This window comes from Bubalus bubalis, chromosome 5 (genome assembly GCF_019923935.1).
Source record: "Bubalus bubalis isolate 160015118507 breed Murrah chromosome 5, NDDB_SH_1, whole genome shotgun sequence".
Taxonomy (NCBI): domain Eukaryota; kingdom Metazoa; phylum Chordata; class Mammalia; order Artiodactyla; family Bovidae; genus Bubalus; species Bubalus bubalis.
The window spans coordinates 40,064,837-40,085,563 of NC_059161.1; the positions used below are offsets into that span (position 1 = coordinate 40,064,837).

The 20,727-nt window shown below is 39.6% G+C and overlaps 1 protein-coding gene across 1 annotated transcript; it reads right to left on the reverse strand.

The window, feature by feature from the left end:
• Positions 1–13,130: 13,130 nt before the first annotated feature.
• On the reverse strand, positions 13,131–15,783 carry LOC112585091 (amphoterin-induced protein 2-like). The gene has a single exon (XM_025285918.2). The coding sequence runs from the start codon at positions 15,573–15,575 to the stop codon at positions 14,010–14,012; it is 1,566 nt and encodes a 521-aa protein (XP_025141703.2). The 5' UTR covers positions 15,576–15,783; the 3' UTR covers positions 13,131–14,009.
• Positions 15,784–20,727: the final 4,944 nt, after the last annotated feature.

Below are 20,727 nucleotides of genomic sequence, written 5' to 3' on the forward strand. Positions count from 1 at the left end.
ACAATCCATGTGGTCAAAAAAGAGAGTCAAACTTGACTTAGTGTCTAAACAACAACATCTATCTATGTATCTGCCATCTGTCATTACTTATTTTGGAGATGTATGTTGTTCATTCAGTCATGTCTGACTCTTCGCAACCCCATGGGGTGGAGCCCACCAGGCTCCTCCATCCATGGGATTTTCCAGGCAAGAATACTGGAGTGGGTTGCCATGCCCTCCTCCAGGGGGATCTTCCCGACCCAGGGATCGGACCTGAGTCTTTTACATCTCCTGCATTGGTAAGTGGGTTCTTTACCACAAGTGCCAGCTGGAGAAGTCCATCATCACTTATTTTGGAGGAGGTAAGGGATTCTGTTGAGCAACCATTAAAAAGTCAATAGAGCCTAGTGACTTATTGAGCTCATAAAACAAGTCAATAAAACATGCCTTACAGAGATTGGGAGAAACCAGCCTAAAAGTAATTTCAGTCATTTGAGAATTTTGGAGGATGAGTTTAAACATCACTTAGTCTTTAGAGTTGAGGAGTCCCTCAGCACCAACTCTGTACTTCCCTATCCCCCACCTTCCTTCACACCTATATGCTTTGGGGGCATGTTGGAATCCCAATTTGTCTAGTCATCACAGACTCAGAAACAGATAAACTCATAATTATAAATTTAAATTATTTCTGAAATATCATTGTTATGCATCACCCCCTCAAAAGCCTTAATTTCAGGATCATAAATCCAAAAGTCAATACAAAAAGCACTCTAAGTTATTTGCTGTGACTCTTTTGATAAAACATGGTGGAATTTAAGAGTAGGGTTGTCCTAAACCAGTAGAAAAACATTTCAAGGAAACAGGCAGAAAAAGTCCTAAATTCCTTGAAGTTACATAAATGTCAAGCCTTGATCTCATTGAGGTGGTCCTCTAGGATTTTCTGCTAATATCTACTTGACATTACTTTCCCAAATGGATAGCCTTCTTGGTCATCAGAACTAGTATAATGAGACAAGAACAAAGACCAGCAATATTTTATAATGAAAAATATGAGGGAATATGCTATTTTCTGTGACTAAAATCTATTACCACCCCTGCATCCCAACTTTATCCCCAGGATATATTGCTATATTGTAGACTTATCACCCTGTAGTGTAATTACCCCTTTGCTTTTCTTTGCCTCCCTCACTCTACCAAGTCCTTTAAAGGCAGCTCACAGTGCCTGTCTCATTGTGCTTATCTTAGATAGTCATCCAGTGGAAAACTTCCACATGAGACTGGAATCTGTGTGCAGGGATATGTTCAAAAGCAACACCTTTTGAAAAATATGGGGTGGGGAATGAAGGAAGTAGGATTGGGCAGAGGGAAGAGTTCACACGTGAAACCATCACAATGAAGGCCTCACAAGATCCTTGGGTAACTCTAAAACTGGGATGATCCCTTCAGAATCTCCCTTGAGGCAAGGGACCTGGGCCTTTACTGCTTATTCACTAGTCATTGGATGCAGATTGGCTCTCCTAGTGGGGCATGACCTTGAGCCAGGCAACTTTCACGCATTTACTGAGGGCATTTCCCAGAGAATGACTCAGCTCAGTGCTGTCAGTTACTACCAATATTCGCAGAAGCCTGTGGAATAATGAGTGTGCTTCCGTTCTAAATGCAGGGATCTGAATGCATACAACAGCATCCACTACAATCCTCAGAAACTATTATAAAGTAAGTGATATTACGTAGTTCAGCCATTTATCCAAGTGACTGGCATTTTGGATTCCACATATGTAAGAGGAATATTTTAACCAACTGGGGAGGTAACTCGCATAGTTATTAGTTTGGAAGCATCACTTTTAGGTATATAGCTACTAGGTTTCAGCACAAATTTACTTTGACATAAAATCCATTTTATTTCTCCAGTGTGGTCTGCTTGAAGAAACTCTGAAACTTGAATTAAAAGACTTGGATTCCTATTAGAACTCTGTCACTCATTGTCTGAGTCATATTGCTTCTTTGTTTTCAGTTTTCTCATCTGTAGAGTGGCAAAAATTATATTTGGGGTGACTTTTTCATAGGGTTGTAGTGCAAATAACGGAAAGGATGCTTGTCAAAGCCCGTTGTAAATGGTGAAGAAGGGAGTGAGGATGAAGTGGGAGTCCTCTATTAGCACGAGGAACAGGAAAGGAGATTGCAAAGGGGAGAGGTGAGGTGGAATTTTCCTGAGGTGCCCCAAACCATCTCTTCACTTCACCATTGCAACTCAGGCCTGCTCAAGTGAAGTCAGTTGAAAACAGAACAAAAAAGACAGACAAATCATCTGACTGAATTATACACATTAAGTAAATCTTTAAGTATTTTAGAACTTTTTTCTCCCTGTCTCCCTACCAGGCAGAAGCTGCAACAATCATCCTCTTGGGAGGAAAGGAAAACCACTGTATTTGTTTAGTTCTGGGGGTTCTTGGCTGCAATATAGGATCTATCACCTCAACACCACTTTGACTCAACTTGTTTATCTGAAAGCAAGTGGGTGTTCATTTCTAAGTCTCTCTTTATCTCTCTCTCTATTTTTGTTGTGGTCGTGGTTGCTTTGGTCTCATTTTTGAACTTTCCCCGTGACAGACCTTTCTTAGTCCCTGTCCTGAAAGTAAGTGATCATCCTTCAGGTCAGGTTAGAGTTAGCACGGACTTCCCCACAGCAGCGGAAATGTTTCCTTTGAATTTTAAGCTTTTTCAACCTTGATGGCATGATCTTGGTTTTGGTTGAAAACTGGAGATGAATGTCATGTTGTCAACTCCAGGGAGGTGTACTCAGCTTATTTCTAATCAGAGGCATTTCCCAGTCCTCTGCCCACATGAAGCTAGTTTTCCCTTCTACTTCAGAGATTTTCTGTTGCACTTTCTGTTCTCTTCCCTCTGTTCTTCTTTCTATTAATCCATCCGTTTATGCATCTCCCTCCATTCCTTCTGGTTAAGAAGCCAGCTTGGGCTACAATGCATATTTCATATTCCCTTTTGCAGCCTCCTTGCTTTGGTTGGATGTGGATAAACCCTGCCTTCAGCTTCAGTGCTGTCCTCCTGGGACCCATATATATATAATTTTTTTTTTTTTTTGGCTTGGCTTCCATCTCTGGGAACTCCCGATTAGTCAGGAAAATTTCGATATAGCAGCAGGGCAGATCAGGGTCTGGCAGACCTTGTGCTTCTTGGCATTTCAAGGTTTATGGGTTGGATAAATTCTTAAATGCAACCCTGGCTTTATCAACAACATATTTGTTTTTATCCCTAAGGTACTCTGGTAGGAGACCACACTGATGCCTGGGAAACCTGACTTTACTTGGACTGTGATGGATTTGACCTCTACCCCAGTGTTTCCTTTCCTGTGTGGCCAGGTAACTCTCCCCTTACCAGATTTCTTAAATGAAATATGGTGTTCACATATCCTTAGATGGTGTATGGATATAATGGAAGCATTTTTCTCATGGAAGCCTGTCCTGAGCCCCCCAGGTGTAGACTGGGCATCCTTGTATAGCACCATATACTTTCCCCTGTGTTTTCTTTTTTTATTTAAAATAATTTTAAATACTTTATTACCAAAAAATGTTAATCATTATCTGAGCTTTCAGTAAGTCATAACCTTTTTTCTGGTGGAGGATCTTACCTCTATCTTGGTGGTTGCTGAAGGTTGGGGTAGCTGTGGCAACTTCTTGAAATAAGACAACAATGGAGATTGCCACATCAGTTGACTGTCTCTTTAACAAACAATTCTCTGTAATAGATGATGCTGTTTGACAACGTTTTACCAATAGTCGGATTACTTTCACGATCGAAATCAATTCTCTCAAATCTGATTTTATCAACTAAGTTTATATAACACTCTTTTAAAAACATTATTTTTAATTGGAGGATAATTGCCTTATAATACTGTGTCAGTTTCTGCCATACATCAACATGAATCAACCACAGATTTACATATGTCCTCTCTCCCCTGTATTTTCTGAAGCCTTAAAGAATCTCTTGTTTATCACTCTATCTCCAGAGTCTGGAACACAGAAGTGTCAATACACATTTGTTCTCTAATTAACGGAACTTTGGAAAGTATGAAATATCTTCCAGTTTCCTGACAAGGAAGAGGATTTAACAATATCTGCTTCTCTGAGTCCATTTACCCCAGGCCTCATGGCCCACTGAGAGGCAGTGCTGAGGGTAAGTGGATGTTACCTTCTTATATGTGATTTTATCTTTTTATCACTTATTTCCATCGAGACCATACTCTTTGTTATACATAGAACTTGTCAGCCACCAGGGGAGAAGCATGGTTGGCAATAGGTACAGGTGGTCAGGAGGAAATAGCAAGCTGCTGATAAACAGACCATTTTTTTCCTGCCTAACCCTGTTCATTAACATGGTAAAGATACATTTTTAAAAAAATCCATTCTGTCAACATCCTTTTCAAGCCTCTATTTTTCCTCTTCAAATATCAAATCTATGTTTGGTAGAATTGAAATTTAGGTGGTTAGACATCTAGCTTGTGATGGGCAGATGAGCTTGATAACATTATCTTTTGTCTCCAAGGGGTCAGGGCTTCTAGGTCTTCTTCTGGCTAACTCATACTTAACTTAAAAATACTTTCCTCTAACAAGGCCTCTAGGGCAATGCAAATTTGGGCTTACTTTTATGGGCTTTCCTATTTCATTGGAGTGTATTATAATTTTATCATATCAAAATTTCTTCTGTGATTTGTCTTTTTTACTCATAAGAACAAATATTTCTTGAGGGCAAAGACCTTGTAGGTGTCTTTTCTGTGATTAGACTTGTTTAAATAGTGCTGTCCAAGAAAACTTTAAGCAGTAATGGAAATGCTCTATTCTGCTCAGTCCAGTGAGGCTGCCACTAGCCAGATGAGACTGTTGAACACTTGAAATGTAGCCAGTGTGACTGAGGAACTACCTTAATTGTATTTATAATTTTAATTAATGTGTATTTACATTTAAATGGCCACAGATGAATAATGGTTAAGTATTAAACCCCATGGACAGAAGTTTAACTATTTCTACTAATCTTTTTAAGGAACAAACTTTTGGCTTTGTTGGTTCTCAATTTTGTTTCTTTCTTTCCTATTTCAGTAAATTCTGGTCTTTATCATTTCCTTCTACTCCATTCCTTCCTTCCTCCTTCTTTCCTTCCTTCCTTCTTTCTCTAGCTTCTTAACCTGGAAGCTTATACCATTAATCTTATCATTTCTTCTTTCTAATGTAACCATTCAAAGATGTAAAATTTCAAACCATAATGGAAAGGAATATGAAAAAAACATACATTTGTAACCAAATCACTTTGCTATACAGAAGAAACCAACCCAACATCGTAAATCGCCTATACTTCAATTAAAAAACGTAAATTTTTCTTAATGTGTGCTTTACTATATTCCACAAATTTAATTTATAGTATTTTTAACTTTATTGAGATTTAATTTATACACATTAACATACATCCTCTTAAAGAGTACACTTAGATGAATTTCAGTAAATGTAGACACCACCTATTTTACTACCACCACAATTAAAATGTGGACTTTTCCATTCCCAGAGTATACTTTTATGTCCCTTTGCCATTATTCCCTATCCCATTAATCTACTATCACCACAGGTTAGTTTTGCCTATTGTAGAATTTCATGTAAATGGAAACCAAAAATCATGCATTCTTTGCTCTGTTTCTTTAGTTCAACAGAATATTTCTGAGAGTTATCCATGTTGTTGTAACAGGAATTTCTTCTTTTTTTATTACAGATTAGTATTCCATGGGATGGTTAGGTCACAATTTGCTTATTTATTTATTTGGATATTTGAATGTTGGTGTTGTTTTCAGCTTTTGGCTATTATAATAAAGCTGCTTTGAACATGTATGCACAGGTTTTTATGTGGAGATATATTTTCATTTTTGTGGGTAATTACCTATGTGTAGAATTGTTGGGTCATATGATGATTGGAAGATTAACTTTATAAGAAACAGCCCAAATGTTTTAAAAAACATAGTTGTATAATTTTCCAGCCACTGTGGAGAACAGTATAGAGATTTCTTAAAAAAAAATCTAGGAATAAAACTACCTTATGATTCAAAAATCTCACTACTGGCATATATCCTGAGAACACCGTAATTGAAACAGACACATGTACGTCAATGTACATTGCAACACTATTTACAACAGCCAGGACATGGAAGCAATCTAGATGTCCACTGACAGATGAATGGATAAAGAAGTGAGGTGCATACACACACACACACACATACACACACACACACACACACACATATACACACACACAATGTAATATTACTCAGATATAAAAAGGAATGAGTTTGAGTCAGTTCTAGTGAGGTAGATGAATGTAGAGACTATTATACAGAGTGAAGTAAGTCAGAAAGAGAAAAACAAATATCATATATTAATCCAACGGATGTTGGCAGTTTGATCTCTGGTTCCTCTGCCTTTTCTAAATCCAGCTTGTACGTGTGGAAGTTCTCAGTTCACATACTGCTTGAGGGATTTTGAGCATAACCTTGTTGTCATCTGCATATCTGAGGTTATTGATATTTCAGGTTGCCGGAAGAAATATCAATAACCTCAGATATGCAGATGACACTACTCTTTTGGCAGAAAGTGAAGAGGAACTAAAGACACTCTTGATGAAAGTGAAAGAGGAGAGTGAAAAAGCTGACTTAAAAACATTAAAAAAACAAAGATCATGGCATCCAGTCCTATCTCCTCATGGCAAATAGATGGGGAAATAGTGATAGACTTTATTTTCTTGGGCTCCAAAATCACTGCAGATGGTGACTGCAGCCATGAAATTAAAAGATGCTTCCTCATTGGAAGAAAAGTTATGACCAACCTAGGCAGCATATTAAAAAGCAGAGACATTACTTTGCAGACAAAGGTCCGTCTAGTCAAAGCTATGACTTTTCCAGTAGTCTCGTATGGATGTGAGAGTTGGAGACCATAAAGAAAGCTGAGTGCCGAAGAATTGATGCTTTTGACCTGTGGTGTTGGAGCAACTCTCGAGAGTCCCTTGGACAGCAAGGAGATCCAAGCAGTCCATGCTAAAGGAAATCAGTCCTGAATTTACATTGGAAGGACTGGTGCTGAAGCTGAAGCTTGAATACTTTGGCCACCTGATGTGAAGTCCTGACTCACTGGAAAAGGCCCTGATACTGGGAAAGATTGAAGGCAGGAGGAGAAGGGGACGACAGAAGATGAGATGGTTGGATGGTATCACCGACTCAATGGACATGAGTTTGAGCAAACTCCAGGAGACAGAGAAGGACAGGGAGGCCTGGCATGCTGCAGTCCATGGGGTCGCAAGGAATCAGACATGACTGAGCAATTGAACTGAACTGAACTGAATGCATATATATAGACTCTAGAAAAATGGTACTGATGAACCTAGTTTCAGGGCAAGAATAGAGACACAGACATAGAGAACTGACTTATGGACACAGGGAGCAGGAGAGGGTAGGATGAATTGAGAGAATAGCATTAAAATAATATATATTGACATATTAAAATATATAGCTAATGGGAAGTTATATTACAGGGAATTGTATAACACAGGGAATTCAACCTGGTGCTCTGTGACAACCTGGAGGGGTGAAATGGGGTGCAGGATAGGAGGGAAGTTCAAGAGGGAGGAAACATATGCATACCTATGGCTGAGTCTTGCTGATGTATGGCAGAAACCAACACAATATTGTAAAGCAATTATCTTCTAATTAAAAGTAAATTGAAAAAACAATTGTATCATTTTCAATTTCTACCAGTAATATATGAGAGTTTTAGGTGCTCTGTATCCTCACTGATACTTGTTAGTCTTTTAAATCTTAGCTGTTCTAGTGGGTGTGTAGTGGTATCTAACTTTGGTTTTATATTGCAGTTCCCTGATGACAAATGATGTTGACTATGAATAAGGCAATGGCAACCACTCCAGTACTTTTGCCTGGAAAATCCCATGGACGGAGGAGCCTGGTAGGCTGGAGTGCATGGGGTCGCTGAGTCGGACATGACTGAGAGGCTTCACTTTCACTTACATTTTCATGCATCTGAGAAGGAAATGGCAACCCACTCCAGTGTTCTTGCCTGGAGAATCCCAGGGACTGGGGAGCCTGGTGGGCTGCCATCTATGGGGTTGCACAGATTTGGACACACTGAAGTGACTTAGCAGCAGCAGCAGCAGCGGCATGTGTAATTTTTGTGACATGCGTTTTAAAATATTTTCTCCATTAAAATATTAGGTTGATTATCTTCTTAATATCATTTGTAAGAATTCTTTATATATTCTGGATACAAAATTTTTTGTCAGTTATTGTTTGGTCGCTAAGATATGTCTGACTCTTTGCGACCCCATGGACTGTGGCCTGCCAGATTCCTCTGTCCATGGGATTCTCCAGGCAAGAATACTGGAGTGGGTTGCCATTTCCTTCTCCAGTTCTTCACCTGTGAATATAGCCAATTACTTTGATATTTGAATGTTAAACTAATCTTTCATTTCTGAAATTGACCCCACTTTATTTAGGTGTTTATTAGGGTGTATTGGGAGAAGGCAACGGCCCCCCACTCCAGTACTCCTGCCTGGAAAATCCCATGGACGGAGGAGCCTGGTAAGGCTGCAGTCCATGGGGTCCTGAGGGTCGGGCATGACTGAGCGACTTCACTTTCACTTTTCACTTTCATGCATCTGAGAAGGAAATGGCAACCCACTCCAGTGTTCTTGCCTGGAGAATCCCAGGGACGGGGGAGCCTGTTGGGCTGCCATCTATGGGGTCACACAGAGTCGGACACGACTGAAATGACTTAGCAGTAGCAGCAGCAGGGTGTATTGATTGTCCTTTTTATACATGGTTGAAATGTTAACATTTTGTTAAGTATTTTTGCATCTATGTTCACAAGGAAAATGCATTTGTATTTATTTACTTATTTTTGTGAAAAGTTTGTTTGGCTTTGGTATTAGGTTAGTTCTGTCCTCATGAAAGGGGTTGGGAATCATTCCCTTCTTTATTTTTAGAAGGGATTTGTGCAAAATGTGTATTTTTTCCCTTTTTTAACATTTCATATAATTCATTAACTGTATTGGGTTATTAAAATTTCCTGCTCCCCGCCCCCCCCCCCCTTATTTTTGGTGTGTGTGTGTGTGTGTACATGATCTGTTGTGTCCGACTCTTTGCAACCCCATGGACTGTAGCCCTCCAGGATCCTCAGTCCATGGAGTTTTTGTTGGTTTTGCTAGGTTTTGACTTTTAAGAAATTTGTCCTTTCTAATATGCTTGTTATCTTTTTAATGTCTGTTGGCTCTTTTGAATCCTCGAATTTCTTATATTGATTTTTGTTGTTGTTCAGTCACTAAGTTATGTCCGAATCTTTGTGACACACATTGATAATCTTTCTTTTCTTTTTTTTTTATTTTTAAACTTTACAAAATTGTATTAGTTTAGCCAAATATCAAAATGAATCCACCACAGGTATACATGTGTTCCCCTGTCTTTTCTCTCCCTCTTTTTTCTTAGTCATTTAGTTAGTTTATTAATTGCATTGCTTTTTTAAAGAACCAACTTTTAGTTTCATTGAATTTGCTGTATTGTTCATTTAATTTTTATGTTACTGAGTCTACATATATATTTTTTATTTTGCTTTTTAATAGAAGAAGAGGGTAACAGAGGATGAGACAGTTGGATGGCATCACAGACCCAATGGACATGAGTTTGAACAAACTCTGGGATATGGTGAAGGACAGGGAAGCCTGGCATGCTGCAGTCCATGGGGTTGCAAAGAGCTGGACACAACTTAGCAACTGAACAACAATATACTTTGGACTTGGTCTACCTTCCTTTTCAGCTTTCTAAGATTGAAGCTTAGATGACTGATTTTAGAATTCTTTCACTTTTCTTAAGGAAAACCCTGTAGGTTTTTCATGGGATAACTGATTGAAGGCCAAAAACTCATCACAGAGAATTTAGTCAAGATATGAGGAGGCCTGTGTAATCTAGCATGAGTCAAGTCCATGGAGGAAATATTTTGGTTAAAGTCAGGGGCTGCCATCCATTGATATCTTTTTAAAAAGTAAATTGGTCAATCACTGTGTTTTATCTGATTTCTTAGCCATCCTCCAGAAACATGAAGCAGGAGACATTTATCCATTAGGCACAATAGGTGAGATGCCTAAACCCCATGATCTAGGGAAAATGGTTTATTTCATAAAATGATGCCAAAAACAATGGTGCTTACCGTGTTAAAAAACAATAGGATAAATCATGTATGGTACAAGCATAGGGCCTATTATGAGAAGCTATTTTCAATATCTGAGATATGAATACTTCCCAGAGCATCTATAAAACACTTCCTGAAGGGAGAACCATAGAGTCCTCAATCTGGCCTTCTCTTTTGTTTGAGAATAAATAAAATTTAATTCTTTTCTGAGCAACTGATCAGGATATTATTTCTAGAGAAAGGGAGGGAAGAGGGTGAAAGGTAGAAATTCAACTGCCTTAACAGCAGGAGTCCAGCACAGGGCCACCTGAGCTTGTATGGAAGACCTATAACCAGAGATACTGGGGTGGAGCACAGCAGAAAATGCAGACTCTGCTGTGATGTATGTGCAATGCAAACATTTTTGGATGCAGTTAACCCTGGGCTGTGGGCTGTGTTTGCTCTCTGACGTGAATTCACTACTAAGAATCTGGAGTGCTCAAACTTTCTCAAGAGGTGGATTGAGTTTCTTGCAGAGTTTATCTGACCCAGAATGCTTTGCAAACTCAGCCCCAAGTTCCCTCTCTCCCTGCCCCTAGTATGTTGGGCTCTGTAGAAACAGAGCAAGCAGCACCCTAGTTAACCATTTCAGCTTAATTACTAGCCCAAGGACTGTACAGGCTGCCAAGTATGAAGGGCTGGACCATGTGATGGCCTCCAAACTTTTCCACAAGGGCTCCTGTAGTTCGTGTGAGATCGTCTATACTTCCTCTCCACTCCAACGCCAGCCTCCTTCCCACAAAATCAGCTTGCATAACCTAGTACAGCCCCTTCCCCAGGTCAGCCATTCTAACTTGAGAGCAGAGTTCAGTTCAGTTCAGTTCAGTTCAGTTCAGTCGCTCAGTCGTGTCCAACTCTTTGCGACCCCATGAATCGCAGCATGCCAGGCCTCCCTGTCCATCACCATCTCCCGGAGTTCACTCAAACTCACGTCCGTCGAGTCGGTGATGCCATCCAGCCTTCTCATCCTCTGTCGTCCCCTTCTCCTCCTGCCCCCAATCCCTCCCAGCATCAGAGTCTTTTCCAATGAGTCAACTCTTGAGAGCAGAGTAGTGAGCTGTAAACCCAGACCCGCCATTCTGCCAGCACCCACTCTTCTTTCCTAGAGTGTGCCTATTTTTGGCCACGCCCCCCGTTCTGGCGCCCTAAGCAAGTGCCCCCACCCCCCACCCCCGCCACAACTGGTGGTAAAAGGAAAGCCAATAGCAATTGTCCAATAGCAAATGGCCAATAGCAATTGTCCAATAGCAGAACACGTAAGTGAGGCACCTACGGAGACCGTGGAACCCTGTGGAGACGTTGGAATCCATATTAGGTACCAGAGAGAGTGCCAGCCTCGACCTCTGCTTGTCAAGAGTGTTTGCAGAGCTTGTGGAGACACAGGGCTTGCCAGGCATGCATTCTCCGTCCAGGGGCCATTACTATTACTGCCTGGGAGTATATGAAGTGGAGATAAGATCTAAACTGTGCAGTATCCAGCACCGGAAGTCAGAGAACGCTACGCTGAGGAAGGAATTCCAGGCTTCGTGGACCTCGTGAGTCACGAGGCTGCGGCAGCCAGGAGGGTTGCGATGGCGGCCAGCACCGGAAGTCAGAGAACGCTACGCTGAGGAAGGAATTCCAGGCTTCGTGGACCTCGTGAGGCACGAGGCTGCGGCAGCCAGGAGGGCTGCGATGGCGGCCAGGAGCCCCAGGAGCAGTCACCTGAGGATCTAAGTCGTGCTGCCGCCGAGGCCCCACAGCTCAGAAACAGGCTTCTCATTTGTTTTAGTGTATTTGGAGCTATACATCCCTTCAAGGTATTGCCTTGTTCATGTTCCACAAATTTTATTATGGTGTGTTTTAATTTGTATTTAATTTAAAATATTTCTAATTTCTCTTGTGTATGTGTTTTGTTTTTTTGATACATGGACTGTTTAGAAGCACATCTTTTAATTTCAAATTTTGCATCGCTTTCCCAGTTTCATTTAGGTATTGACTTATATTCCTTGTTGTTTATTTTAAACTTTAATTTCTGTTGTTTCAATCTGCCTGAATTTATCAAGACTTGTTTTGTGGAAGAGCGTAGAGTCTGCTTTGCTCAGTGGTTGATACATGTGTACCTGAAAAGAATGCGTGTTCTGGTGGTGTTGGTTGTAATGTTCTCTAAGTGCCAGGTAGATTAAGTTGTTAACAAGTGTTGTTAAATTCATCTATATCCTTATTGATTTTCTGATTGTTCTATCACTTATTAAGAGAACAGTATTGAAATTTCCAATTACATTTGTGGACTTACATATTTCTCCTTGAATTTCTGTCAGTTTTGCTTCATGTATTTTGAATTTCTGTTTTTGAGTCTGTATATACTGAAGGTTGTTATCTTCCTAATGATTTGACCACTTTTTCATTATGAAGTGCCACTGTTTGTCCCTGATAACTTTCCTTGAATGATATGAATAAAATAATTTTAGTTTTTTCATGGTTAGCTTTTTTAATGTTATCTTTTCACCCTTTTGCTTTTTCTTAACCTTATTAAAAAATTAAAGTTTAATTTACAGTGTTGTGTTAGTTTCAGGTATACAGCAAAATGATTCAGTTTTGTATATATTCTTTTTCAGATTCTTTTCCATTATAGATTATGAGATATTGAATATAGTTTCCTGTGCTATACAGTAGATCCTTATTTTTAATGTATTTATATATATAAAATATATACATATAGTATATGTATGTTAATCCTAGACTCCTAATTTATGTCCTTGCTAACACCCCCTTTCAAAACCATGTTTGTTTTGTATGTCTGTGTCTGTTACTGTTTTTATAAATAAGTTCATTTGTATCATTTTTTTATTTTTTTTTTTATTTTTTTCACATAAAACATCTTAGATTTATATTTTTAAATAGCCAAATAAAACAGAACATCAAGTCACAGAACACATGTATTTACATTAAATCAAATGTCCAAAGTACAATATAGTGGCATCTCTTTAACAGTTCATATAATTTAAGACTTTTACACACACAAGCATATAGACAAATATTAGTCTCCTAGAACAAAGGCTGAAGAAGTTACTCAGACATCTTGGCATTGACACTCACATATTTATGGCAACAAATAATGATGGCTTTAAACTTTCAATAAGATCTTTTGTACAAGGATAGGAGATGTACAGAATGGAAAGAAGATAGTCAAACAAATGTACCTTTACTGTACTATTTATCTAACACCATATGCAATGTGGCACTGCTCAGCAAATTTGATCAGGACTGTCTATTTACTCTGGTCTGCAATGATAACATGAACTAAAGTATCCCCAAATCTAACTTTACTTTGTGCTTTATAAACAACTGCTGCTTGGTTCTTCCTTCTGCATCTTTTAAAAATGAACACTTTTCTTTAACATAACTCAACTTTGGTCCCAATAAGTTAGTAAAATCTCTAATATCGGAAATTTAGCTTTTCTTTCAAGAATCCTGAGTGAAAGGACAATGTCAGTCACGTCGCCTCCAGTTCAGCTTTCAAATTATCTGTGCTAAAGATGAAGGTATTATCTAGAACTTAAACTCTGAAATACAACTCCATCTTTCTCTGGCATGAACCTAAGTGCTTTACCACATTACCTATAAACCAGTGAAAGAGACCCTTTGGTTTTATTTCTGAAACACAGAACAACCCCATTTCTGCCCTGCTGTTTATTTTTGCAGACCACACACAAAGTTGAATATAAAGAGATTCAATCACTACATTGTACAAATGCAGGCACAAAATTAAGTGGACGCCACAAAGGGTGTGTCTGAAAACACTGAATTGACTGAATCTGAGTCGGATTTCACCCTCGTGGACTTTAAGATGCCCTCAGCTATGACCGTTTCACTGGGAAAGAGCCTGACTTTCCCATTCTGCCCTGCTGCAGTATCCTTCAGGGGTTCCAAAAACACTACTCTTTTCCCGGCTCCTGCCTTCTGTTCATCAGTGGGGGCATCACTATCAGGGCCAGAAGTGAGAATAGATGCATGGACATTGCTTTGGTTTAACATATTTTTTCGTCTCTTGGGTTTACACTTGCAGGGACACGGTGTCAGATAGAAGTACAGAAGTACCAAAACAATGCTGGCCACGCAGGCTGCAAGAGTGGTAAAAGCTGTGTTAAATGCCTCGTGTGCATGGGATTTGTTTATGGTGAAATTGCTCACGTTTATTGTAACATCCACAGTTTCATTTAACAGACGTTGCCGATTCATTGCAACACAGGAATACACTCCAGCATCCTCAAAACGAGGACTTTCTATAACCAGGCTTCCATTGGGAAACACATGAAAGTTTTCCATCTCTTTATCGGGCTCCAGCACTCTGTTAACTGGACTGACCCACATGAAATCGATGTTTGCCCTACCAGTCTTGCCGTCACAGTGGACCATCAGCCTTTCCCCCACCTGAGCCTCGTGAATAAAGCCAAGGGCACGGAAGGAACTATTGATGATACTGTCAGAGCAGTTCAGGAAGCTATCCTGGAGCAGAAGCACCTGATGGAAGTGCCTAGTGTCAGACCATAGGCGACAGGTATAATCATTCTTAAAATCCATCACTGAGCTGAAGTGCCTACGGTACCAAAAGATCAGCAAGGAGTAGAGAGAACAGTCACAGACAAAGGGGTTTCCATGAAGGAAGATACCTCTCAGTTGCTTTCCTGGCACTAAATTTATATGATGCATTGGCAGAGAGGAGATCCGGTTATAAGAAACATCTAGAAACATCAGTTCTGCCAGCTTGAACCTTCCAACATACAAATCCATGGGAAACTGCGTGAGAAAGTTTCCACTTAAGTACAGTTTTTGCAGTTGGGAGAGCCCTCCAAACGCTGAAGGATCCAGATAGGAAATGTGATTGTTGTAAAGCAGGAGCACTTCCAGAACCTTCAGCTCTTGGAACACTGCACTTTTCACGGTCTTCAGCTTGTTGGATGACAAGTCAAGACACTTCAGATTTGGAGTGGTGGAAAAACTGTCCGTGGAAATGCTCGTGATGTTGTTGTGCCGAATAATGAGGGTGTTCAGCTTTACCAACGATACTGGAATCCACTCAGAATCCAGAAGCCCAATTCTGTTGTAACTCAGATCCAGTCTCTTGATCAGCCTGAAAAGGTTCCCAGGCACCCTGGACAGATTTTTGTTGGTGCAGCTGACGATGTCAGTGGCACAGATGCAAGCGGTGGGGCACACCCCGGAGGCGCCACGGCTCACAGTCATTGTGATAACCAACAAACACAGCAGTTGCTTGCAGCCCGGTCTGACAACTCCAGGCAGGGTGGGCAGTGCGTGTACACGTAAAGACATTATGGTCGCCTCTGAGTCTCTTCCAGGAGCCTTTTCCACCAGCTCAGCCTCCCACCAGTGAACAGAGCTGGGACGCCTCACGGGCTCCGGGGATAGGCCACCGACGTGGTGTTTTCTGCAGGTCTGTGCGTCCGTCTGTCTCCGTCTGTCACTCCGGCATCTTAAGACTTCTTTTCCCTTTTGCTCCCGGCGGGCGGCAGCCTCTCGCGAGCTCGCACCTTGGTAGAGTTTCAAGCCCCCGTTTCGGCGGCGGCAGCAGCAACCCCGGCCGCAGGAAACGTCTCGACCGGCTCCGGTTGGTTCTCCCGGGCTTTCTTCATTGCTCGGCTAACGGTACCGCCTGAGCGATCCGGTCGTCGCGTGGGGCGCCCGGCTCCTGGAGCCGGGTCCGAGGGGCGGGGGCGCAGGAAGCGGATTGGACCGGCCCCACCTCTCCGCTCAAGGGAGGCAGCAGGGCCCCCTGTATCATTTTTTTAATTTCACCTATAAGTGATATCATGTGATATTTGCCTGTCGGACTTACTTCACTTATGATAATCTCTGGGTCCATTCATGTTGCAGATGGCATTATTTCATTTTTTATGGCTAAATAATATTCCATTGTATATAGATACCACATCTTGTATATCCTTTCTTCTGTTGATGGGCCCTGAGGTTGCTTCCATGTCTTGGCTGTTGTAAATAGTGCTGCTGTGAACACTGGGGTGCATGTATCTTTTTGAATTAGGGTTTTCTCTGGATATATGCTCCATCCTTTTGCTTTTAACCTCTCTATGTGTTTATATTTGTGCTTCCCGGGTGACTCAGTGGTAAAGAATCTGCCTGCCAGTGCAGGAGACATGGTTTAAAACTCAGGTCAAGATCATCCCCTGGAGAAGGAAATGGCAACCCACTCCAGTATTCTTGCCTGGGAAATCCCAGGGACAGAAGAACCTGGCAGCAAAGGTCCAGGGGTCACAAAAGAGTCAGATGTGACTTATCAACTGAACAACAGTGTTTATATTTAAACTGTTTCACACAGACAGCATAAGGTAGGCTTTCCTTTCTACCTAACCTGACAGTATCTGCCTTTTAAGTGGAATGTTACAAATGTTTACATTCTTTATAATAAGCAATTTGATTAGTTATGTATAAATCAACTGTTTTGCTACTTGTTTTCTATTTGTCCCATCTGGTTTTTTGTTTGTTTGTTTTCTTTTTTTTTTTTTTTTACCTTTTTTCTTGCTTTCTTTACATGCATTGGATTAATTAAGCATTTTTTAGTATTCTTGCTTATCTCCATACTGGCCTCTTAGCTCTCCTTTAAGTGGTTGTTCTAGGGTTTCAATTTTCATCTTTAACTTACCATCATGTATCTTCAAATAATATACCTGTTCATATGTAACATAAAAATCTTTCAACAGTGTGCATTCACTTACCCTTTTATAGTTTGTCATACTGTTGTTATATAGCTAATTTCTGTATAAGTATATATATATAAACCATACTACTTTCATATTATATTTGTTACAACACTCAGATCTTTCAAAAATGGGGAAGCAAGAGAATTTTTTGTATTTACCACACGCTTACCATTTCTAAGTCTCCTCATTCCTCTGTGTAGATCCAACTTTGTATCTGATACAATTTTTTTTCAATGTGAAGAACTTCTTATAATATTTCTTTTAGTGTATATCTGCCAGTGACAGAGTCCCTCAGCTTTTGTTTCTGCAAAAGTCTTTGTTTCCCTTCATCTGAGGGATATTTTTTATGGATATAATTAATGTTGACAGATTTTTTTTCAACATTTTCAACATATCATTCCCTTGTAGTCTGGCGTGCATTATTCTGACAGTCTTTAGTTATTCTTATATTTGTAATGTAATGTCATATCATATCTTGTAACTTGTATTTTTTTCTGACAACTTTTAAGATTTCCTCTTCATTAAAATTTTTAAAAAGCAATTTTATTGTAATATGCCTTGTAAGATTTTTGTGCTTTCATCCTGCTTTTGGTTCATTGAAGTTCTTAGGTCTGTGGGCTCAATTTTCATCAAACTTGGAAAATTTTCATCAAACTTGGAAAACCTGGTGGGCCGCTGTCTATGGGGTCACACAGAGTCGGACATGACTGAAGCGACCTAGCAGCAGCAGCAGCAGACTCCTGTTAGATTGCTTAATATTGTCCTAGAGATTCTTAAGGATTTGTTATTTTTTTACATTCTTTTTTTAATATCTGCTTTAGTTTGGATGGTCTGTATTATATATGTTCAGTCTCACTGGTTCTTCTGCAGTGTCTGATTTACTGTAAGTACATTAGGTGAATTTTGCAGTGTAGATACTGCTTTTTCAGTTCTTGAGGCTCCAGTCAGGTCTTTTTTAAATCTTGCTGTTTTCACTCTCATTATGTTTGTGTTCTCATTGACACCCTTGAGCATGTTTTTAGTAGTTGTTTTAATGTGGTTGGTTGCTATTTTTTTTATTACTGTCATGAAATATACTTTCATTACTGTACTGTTTTTACTGATTTTTCTACATTTTCCTGATTTTTGCATGTCCAGTAATTTTTAAAAAGTAATTTCTAGGTGGTTCAGTGGTGAATCCGCCTGCAGTGCAGGAGACATGGGTTCGATCCCTGAGTCGGGAAAATTGCGTGGACAGAGAAATGGCAACCCACTCCAGAATTCTTACCTGGAAAAATCCCATGGACAGAGGATCCTGGCTAGCTATGCACTCTATGGGGGTTGCAAAAGAGTCAGACACTACAGCTAAACAACAAAGTTTTTATAGATACTAGTCATTATGATTGTTACATTGTTGAGAGTCTGGGTTTGGTTGTATTTTTTTTTTAAAGAATATTGGAGAAAAAATTCTGGCATGCGGTTGTTACATGTGAATAAGCTTCTTCATTTTGAAGTTATTTTAAACTTTATTTGGAAGAGTTTAAAGTAGCCTTCACTAACTCAAACATCCCTCCACTCTATGTGAGCTTTGAGAATTTTTCATTTTGGAGCTCTCCTATAATTCTTTCCCCAGCCTTACAGCATTTCACTGTATGTGATGGTGGTGGTGGTTTAGTCACTAAGTCGTGTCCAACTCTTGCAACCCCATGGACTGTAGCCTGCCAGGCTCCTCTGCCCATGGGATTCTTCAGGCAAGAATACTGGAGTGGGTTGTCATTTCCTTCTCCATTCACTGTATGTATACATGGCTTTGGAGAAGGAAATGGCAACCCACTCCAGTGTTCTTGCCTGGAGAACCCCAGGGACAGGGGAGCCTGGTGGGCTGCCGTCTATGGGGTCGCACAGAGTTGGACACGACTGAAGCAACTTAGCAGCAGCAGCATACATGGCTTACTCATTAGTAGTGGACTAAAAGGGACTGCTCTACATATTTCTAGAGCCTTTTCTGTGCATCTTTTCCTTTTCTCTAGTACTCAACTTTGAACAAATATGCTCTCCTTAGCACCTCTACCCACTACAAGAACTCATTTTTGTGTCTCTTGAACTCATTGGAGGATGTGGGCTCTGTTGTGTTCTCCCTCTCTGTACTACTGCCTGGAAATTTCTCCAACAGAAAGCCAGCATGAACATAGACAACCCTATGTCCTATTTTACTTCTTTCTGTGAAGGATCTTTTTTGTAGTATCTGTTGTATTGAATACAGTTTCTTAAAATGTTGTGTTTTTTTTTTTTTTATTTTTTTTTTAAATTTTATTTTATTTTTAAACTTAACATAACTGTATTAGATTTGCCAAATATCAAAATGAATCCGCCACAGGTATACATGTGTTCCCCATCCTGAACCCTCCTCCCTCCTCCCTCCCCATTCCATCCCTCTGGGTCGTCCCAGTGCACCAGCCCCAAGCATCCAGTATCGTGCATCGAACCTGGACTGGCAACTCATTTCATACATGATATTTTACATGTTTCAATGCCATTCTCCCAAATCTTCCCACCCTCTCCCTCTCCCACAGAGTCCATAAGACTGTTCTATACATCGGTGTCTCTTTTGCTGTCTCGTACACAGGGTTATTGTTACCATCTTTCTAAATTCCATATATATGCGTTAGTATACTGTATTGGTGTTTTTCTTTCTGGCTTACTTCACTCTGGATAATAGGCTCCAGTTTCATCCACCTCATTAGAACTGATTCAAATGTATTCTTTTTAATGGCTGAATAATACTCCATTGTGTATATGTACCACAGCTTTCTTATCCATTCATCTGCTGATGGACATCTAGGTTGCTTCCATGAAAATGTTGTTTCATATATTTTGTCCAGTTTTACAAGGGTTAATAGTAGGAGAAAAAGCTTGGTTCTGTTTATTCCATCATAACTGAAATGGAAGCCCTGATCTGTGATTTATTTTTGCTTTGTTTTAAACACTGTTATGATTTAACTAATGAGTTATTCACAACTGTGTTTTAAAATTTCCAAAATGTATGAGTTTTAACTTTTTAAAAATGATTTCAAACTTCATTGCATTATTCCCTGAGAATATATTCTATAGAACAATATACCTGAAATTTCTTGGAGCTTGACATGGGGTTTATTATCATATAAATATTTCTTGTGTATACGAAAAGAAAGAGTATTTTCTAATTGCTAGGGACTGTTTCTACATATGTCCATTAAGTCAATATTGTTAATTATGTTCAACATTTTATATCTTTATTACATTTTTGGTCTGCTTGGCTATTTAGGAGAGAGGTTTATTGGAATCTAATACTGAGATGGTTAGTTATCAATTTCTCTTTATAGTTTCATCAATTTTTGTTTTATGTATTTTGACACTTTAAAAATTGAGGTAAACACAGTAAAATTATGCAGATCTTAAATGTATAGAACAAATAATTTTTATACCAACCTATCTACCCATATAATTACCACTTAGCTCAAGATGTGGAACATCTTCTGAACCATAGAAGTCCAGGAGTAGAATTGCTAAGTCCCAAGTAGAATTTTAAATATGAGTTTTATCTTGGTAGATAGAACCAAAAAGTTTTGTAAAATAATTGTATTGATTTACTCTTCCACCAGTACTGTATGAGAATTCCAGTTGCTCTACATCCTTACAAACACTAGTCTATATTTTAGTTTTGGTAATTCTGGTGGGCGTATAGTAGTATCTCATTGTGGTTTTAAATTTGCATTTCTCTGATGACCAGT

Excerpts from the sequence above, each read along its gene's own strand:
- LOC112585091 (XM_025285918.2), bottom strand. The coding sequence starts at position 15,575 with ATGTCTTTACGTGTACACGCACTGCCCACCCTGCCTGGAGTTGTCAGA.